Source organism: Entelurus aequoreus, linkage group LG08 (genome assembly GCF_033978785.1).
Source record: "Entelurus aequoreus isolate RoL-2023_Sb linkage group LG08, RoL_Eaeq_v1.1, whole genome shotgun sequence".
NCBI lineage: Eukaryota > Metazoa > Chordata > Actinopteri > Syngnathiformes > Syngnathidae > Entelurus > Entelurus aequoreus.
The window spans coordinates 19,152,154-19,159,517 of record NC_084738.1 but is presented as its reverse complement, the minus strand read 5'-3'; the positions used below and the strand labels follow the sequence as shown (position 1 = coordinate 19,159,517).

Sequence of the window (7,364 nt, the reverse complement as noted above, 5' to 3'; positions counted from 1 at the left end):
GGCCAATCAGAGGCAAGATAAGGCGGGTCATCCAACCAGGAAAGGAAATCACAACAGACATCCCAAATGACGACGAGAGAGTCTGAGAAGAGAAGAGGGAATATATAAGCGAGCGATTTATATATTAAAAAAACTAGTGGAAGATGGCAGAGGGATTCTCTTCCTTAGATTTTTCTTTTAGCGATGTAGACGACGTCCAGGAAACCCACAATGCGTCTCGTTGGCCACATTTGGACAAATGTATGCGTATGGATAAAACAATGCCCAAAACATTGATTTGAGTTTTTTACCATGTAAACCCAAATCAAAACTGGAAGAGGTGGATTACACATTTAAGAACACACACAATTGTGGCAGACATGTGATGACTTTTGCTACAGTATAGCCTGTCTAAATGCTACATGTCATTTTCATTGGTGTTTTACAACAAGACAGTAGCTGACATTTTGTTCATTATACCTACTGTTTATATTTTGACATTGAATAGTTGAATCATTTTGAAACATAAACAACATGACTGCAATATATTTGTTAGTTCATGCTATGAATCACAAATGGCTATTCAGATAAAGGAAGTTAGCTAATAGAATAAACAACGTTTATACTTTTTATGATTTGTGCATGATTTTTGCATTTGGAGCAGTTACAAGTGGAGAGGGAGTCGAAGAGACAGAAATTGGCTATAAAAATCCAAGGCAGAATCCACTAAAGCAGAAACAAAAAGGAGAATGCAAGCTGCTCAGACATTTACCAGGAAGGCTCATGTCGGAGCCATCAAAGCAAAAATGCCAAAGTAATGTGTGAATGCACCAAAGTAATGTGTAAATAATGTAAATAACTAGATGAACCATCTGTGGCTGTGAAGTGAACACTAGTAAGGTTGTAAATATTGTATAGAGTAGGCTAACCCATGTGGGTCCTGTGGCTGTGAACACAAGTTGTAGTGACTAAATTTGATTGATTGAGAAGTTTATTGACATCTTAAAGAATTGAATCCATGTACCGTATTTTTCGGATAATAAGTCGCAGTTTTTTTCATAGTTTGGCCGGGGGTGCGATTTATACTCTGGGGCGACTTATGTGTGAAACTATTAACACATTACCGTAAAATATCAAATAATATTATTTATCTCATTCACGTAAGAGACTAGGCGTATATCAGCAATCGTCACACACACACGTCAACCAATACAAATTTGGCGGGGGCGGGTCATGGCAGAAGTGCATTGTGAAAAAAAAGATGCTACCTGCTACTACTTCCGTACCTATGAAAATGTATCATTTCAACATTGGTGGTAACTTATAACCATCCTGTCCGGATTCAGAAAGGCTGGAATAATTGGAACTGCAACTGACGATGACTCTGACGTAAGCGACGTACCGATAGAAGAGGAAGCGGCGCATTGTCTACCTTTGGAGTTGGCAGAGTTGTTTAGAAGCGACACAGAGGAAGAAGATTTCATGGGATTTAGTGATTAGGAGTGTCAGATTGTTTGGTAAACGTATAGCATGTCCTATATGTTATAGTTATTTGAATGACTCTTACCATAATATGTTACGTTAACATACCAGGCACGTTCTCAGTTGGTTATTTATGCGTCATATAACATACACTTATTCAGCCTGTTGTTCACTATTCTTTATTTATTTTAAATTGCCTTTCAAATGTCTATTCTTGGTGTTGGGTTTTATCAAATAAATGTCCCCCAAAAATGCGACTTAATTAATTTGTTGAAAGGACTAGTTGGTACAATCCCTGGGGACTCTGCATGGCAGGGGCGTCCTCCTCCCTGAGCCAGGCTTGCACCTGACCGCATACCTAAGTGAGGCTAGGTGACACTGCTGGGAGGCTTTTCCACCATTGGGACACATCTTCAGTTGTGTGCCCCAGCGTCACGGGGTGTTTCGGCCCGGCTTACCACAAGACACCCTCTGCTTACCACAAGACACCCTCTGCTGACTCTAGTGCGACTTATATATGTTTTTTTCCTTCTTTATTATGCATTTTCGGCAGGTGCAATTTATACTCCGGAGCGATTTATAATCCGAAAAATACGGTAATGCTTTAAAAAGGCAAATGGATGGCACAAAAAGCCAAAAGGCTTGTTTCCATTGTGGTCCATTAAATAACATTAAATAGCATAGTGACTGAAACAGACATAGTGATTCATTTGGATGAATGGGGTAGTTATTTATGTCAACTCTGTTGATAGTTTTTCAATTCTTTAAACGCTAAAACATCTTTAAATGGTGCTTTTTTTGTGCTTTTTTTTACCCCGGTTTATTTTCAGTCTTTTTTATTAAGTTCAAATCACATGCCTGAGGAGGGCACGGGGCAAAAAGGGAGAACTATTTGAGCTAACTACTCGGGGGGACTCATGGGGTACGCCTATAGTGAAAACAGTATAGTATACAGCAGGGGTCACCAACGCGGTGCCCGCGGGCACCAGGTAGCCCGTAAGGACCAGATGAGTAGCCCGCTGGCCTGTTCTAAAAATAGCTCAAATAGCAGCACTTACCAGTGAGCTGCCTCTATTTTTTAAATTTTATTTATTTACTAGCAAGCTGGTCTCGCTTTGCTCGACATTTTTAATTCTAAGAGAGACAAAACTCAAATAGAATTTGAAAATCCAAGAAACAATTTTAAAGACTTGGTCTTCACTAACTGACAAAGAAACAGATAACAGATTTGGTGTCCAGTTCAAAGTGTGACATGATTTATTTAAAAATTTGAGAGTTGACTTTTGTATTTTACATGAGTTATTATTTGTACAAACATGGTGCAAATTAATTCATAATTTGTTAAAAAATGTTAGTTGCTAGCTAGTTAAAATGGGATATTGTGATTTCACAAGACTGTCTTAGAAGTGATCATTTGAAAATGTTCAATTTGAAAAATGTGCACCTAAGAAAATATAAAAATAAAGTGTTGCACATTGATATTTATCTGTTTCTACATATATTTATTGTGAGAAATCATTAAGATGATCAGTGTTTCCACAAAGATAAATATAATTAATTATTAATAATAACATAGAGTTAAAGGTAAATTGAGCAAATTGGCTATTTCTGGCAATTTATTTACGTGTGTATCAAACTGGTAGCCCTTCGCATTAATCAGTACCTAAGAAGTAGAAGGTTGGTGACCCCTGGTATACAGTATCCGAGGCAAGCAGAAAAAAACATAAAATATGCTCCATGAACAAATTTTTAGGGGGATAGTTACTCACTGTTGCCCTTTTAAAAAAAAAACCGCTATACTGTACATGAAACTATTTGCAGAGGTAATAGTACTAATGTCTTAGAGAGTGTTAACAAATGTGTCGCTTCTGTTTCTCTTCCCGCAGCTAAAGCAGAGGAGAACGGTAAGTCAGCTGCACGCCGCCACGTACCCCCTGACCTTTACTGCATCTTTCATTATCACGCCTGCCGCTCGATTATAGCTCGCACGTTGTCACGCCGGCACGCTCGTCCCCTCAACGCGTCGAGCCACGAGCCGCCTCGCGGCCTCTGACCCCGTTAATTGACTGTCACCAACTTTATTTGTCATCTTTTAAGCAGAACGTCCGTCCCAGCGTGCATCTCTTTAGATACTATTAAAGTGGTAGTCGCACGCCCGAGGCCCACTGACACAAATGTTGCTAAGCCTCGTGTGACTCCATGTTCTTCCTGTGTGTGCAGCGCCACACTCGACTGTATTTGTTCAGCTGTTCAAGCCTCTTAACTTGTGTCGGATTGCTTTGCATTTGCTGTATGCACTAGAAAAAAAAAATACTTCTGCTAATTTTAGGTCCACAGGAGCATACTTGCCAGCCCTCCCGATTTTCCGGGAAACTCCCGAATTTCAGTGCCTCTCCCGAAAATCTCCCGGGGCAACCATTTCCCACACATACATACAGTGGGGCAAAAAAGTATTTAGTCAGCCACCCATTGATTGTCAATGGGTGGCTGACTAAGTACTTGTTTGCCCCACTGCATATACGTATATACATATATATATATATATATATATATATATATATATATATATATATATATTCGGGGTCGCGGATGGTGCTGGAGCCTATCTCAGCTGCATTCGGGCGGAAGGCGGGGTACACCCTGGACAAGTCGCCACCTCATCGCAGGGCCAACACAGATAGACAGACAACATTCACACTCACATTCACCCACCATAATGACTAACATTAAAATACAGTAGCGCAGTGGGCCTAAATATTCATTAAAAACAAGGCAGAGGTTTCATTCAACCAGCATACTTAATATTTCTGACCATTGTAACATTACACTCAGTTTGAACAGTAACACTGTGTTTGAATAGAGAAAAATAAAACACTGTACTTGAATCAAGTGTTTATTTTGGCGTACCACTAGTGGTGCACGTACCACAATAATTTAGAATCCCTGCTCTAAGCAAGGCATTAATATGTGCAATGCTGTGATAGTTGGAAAATGTAACTAATCAGCCATGATTATTTGAGTAAATTACAGAGTCAAAAAGAGAAGTAAGCGAGGTCAATTGCTTGTTTTAGTGATTAGGTCTCTCTGGTTGCACATGTTTGCATTTATTAGCCCCTCCACTGCATGTTGTTGTCACATTGTGTTGAATCAACATCTTCAATTTGCATCCATGACTTTTTCTTATTTATTTTTTGAATTTTTTTTAGCATGCAGGGGAATAAAGCAGAGAAGACAATGAGGATTTTCCTTTTATTCACTGACTGCACTGTTTACCTTTTTTTGCAGGCATGTGGATATTGATCTGCAAATGTTTCTTTTTTCTTTTTTTTCCAAATTAATAACAGTTTTATTGTTGAGCGGGTCTAATCATAGCTTTGTTGCTGTTTAACGTTGATCTTTATTGTTTACGCAGCCGCCCCACAGCAGGAAGCAGATGGTAGGCACCTCCATATAAGGGCACACTTCCTCGCTGCTTACATTCCATATGAAACATTACAGAAATCGCATAGGGCTAATTCTCATTCATTTTCTTCAGATGTACCCCCCGCAGATGGAGGTACGTACACGGAACGTGACACTTCCTCAAGCCCGTCTACGTAATCCCCTTAATGCATTCACATGAGAGTGCATACATGTGCATGGCGTGTACCCTTGATCGTCTTGTTTGCAGGTGTGCCACGGATGATTGACCTGAAACGAATATTTTCCTTGAATGTTTTTCAAATGTTCTTCCCCACCATGCTTAGAATGTATTACATTCTATAGGACCCATTAATAGGTACACCTGCACAATGCAATGAGACTTTCCAAGAACAGTAATTTAAAAGATCGCAAATGTAACATATGCAATGTAAGACAAGGATTCTCAAACTACGGATCCTAGTTTTTAATTTTTATATTTAGCAATAAAGTAATGATGTAAAGGCGTAACATTAAGAATAAGGACTAAAGCCTCCTACGATAACAATATATATCACAATATATTCTTTGGCGTATCAATGATAATAAAACCATTTTAAAATGGGTTACAAATTTGGCTGCTGACCTATGCGGTAACATATTGCATGATTGGCGGTTGTTTAATTTTCTTAAAACTATTATTGATCTACAGTGGAGCCTCGATTGACAAACTTAATTGGTTCCTGAACAAGGTTCGTAGATCTAAAAAGTCGTATAGGGTAGCAAATTTCTCCATAAGAAACAATGTTAACATGAATAATGGGTTCAAGTCCATATTTGTTATGATCCCTTGCCCGGATCATAGTTTGTCTACGTTTTATGTCTCTTGGTAGCTTAGTTCTGTTTCAGCACCCCTGTTTTGTGTCTCCTTGGTTGCCATGGTTATTTATTAGGAGGGGGGTACTGTTATGATCCGTTGCCCGGATCATAGTTTGTTTACGTTTTATATGTCTCTTGTTAGCTTAGTTCTGTTTCAGCACCCCTGTTTTGTGTCTCCTTGGTTGCTTTGGTTATTTATTAGGAGGGGGGTACAGTTATGATCCGCTGCCCGGATCATAGTTTGTTTACGTTTTATGTCTCTTGTTAGCTTAGTTCTGTCTCAGCACCCCTGCTTTGTGTCATGGTTATTTATTGTTTTCACCTGCCTCTGTTTAGTGTTCGGCACGCTCACCTGCTGCCGGGCACTAATCAGAGGCAGGTGAAAACAAACTATGATCCAGGTAACGGATCATAACATAATTTTAGATAAGGTTTGTGCACTTAAAACACAAGTGCTGTCCAGTACTGTATGTCAAATAAACATAACAAGGGGATGATGGATCAACTTTCTCTTTATTAACAAGCCAAAACAGCAACAACAAGCTGCTGTCCTCTGTATGCGCTGCTCTGCCAACATGCGCACACACAGAAGTCCCTTTGGTGGCCTTACAAACGATCAGAAATCACAAAAATCTTTAACTTTAACAACCGTATTGTTACAATGATAAACATTTTAAAAAGTAAAATACACTTACATTGACATCGGCTGAGGGGGAGCTAATGAGAAAGGAGCAGACAGACAGAGGGAGAGAAGGAAGTGAAAAAAGTCTGATTTTGCATCTTTTTTCCATAAAAGTCGGGTCTGATCACAATTAAAACAAATCCTGCTTTGTCGATTCTCTCATACTTGTGAATGACATTAATGTACTCCTCGCAAAATAGTCTTTTTTTTTTTTTACTCCACAGCGATTCCCTCCTTTCCACGCTGGTCTGTTGTCGCACACAAAGGCAAATTTGGCTCGATTCAAAAGTTCGTAAATCCATCCATCCATCCATCCATCTTCTTCCGCTTATCCGAGGTCGGGTCGCGGGGGCAGCAGCCTAAGCAGGGAAACCCAGACTTCCCTCTCCCCAGCCACTTCGTCCAGCTCTTCCCGGGGGATCCCGAGGCGTTCCCAGGCCAGCCGGGAGACATAGTCTTCCCAAAGTGTCCTGGGTCTTCCCCGTGGCCTCCTACCGGTCGGACGTGCCCTAAACACCTCCCTAGGGAGGCGTTCGGGTGGCATCCTGACCAGATGCCCGAACCACCTCAACTGGCTCCTCTCGATGTGGAGGAGCAGCGGCTTTACTTTAAGCTCCCCCCGGATGGCAGAGCTTCTCACCCTATCTCTAAGGGAGAGCCCCGCTACCCGGCGGAGGAAACTCATTTCGGCCGCTTGTACCTGTGATCTTGTCCTTTCGGTCATAACCCAAAGCTCTTGACCATAGGTGAGGATGGGAACGCAGATCGACCGGTAAATTGAGAGCTTTGCCTTCCGGCTCAGCTCCTTCTTCACCACAACGGATCGATACAGCGTCCGCATTACTGAAGATCTCACGATCCACTCTTCCCTCACTCGTGAACAAGACTCCAAGGTACTTGAACTCCTCCACTTGGGGAAGCGTCTCCTCCGCAACCCGGAGAT

General features: G+C 40.9%; 1 protein-coding gene across 1 annotated transcript in view; it reads left to right on the top strand.

The window, feature by feature from the left end:
• Positions 1-7,364, top strand: part of mybpc2b (myosin binding protein Cb) — a 65,652-nt gene that overhangs the window by 13,889 nt on the left and 44,399 nt on the right. Inside the window, exon 2 of the mRNA XM_062054880.1 lies at positions 3,348-3,365. Coding sequence (XP_061910864.1) covers positions 3,348-3,365 — 18 coding nt within the window. The remainder of the gene's footprint in view (positions 1-3,347; positions 3,366-7,364) is intronic.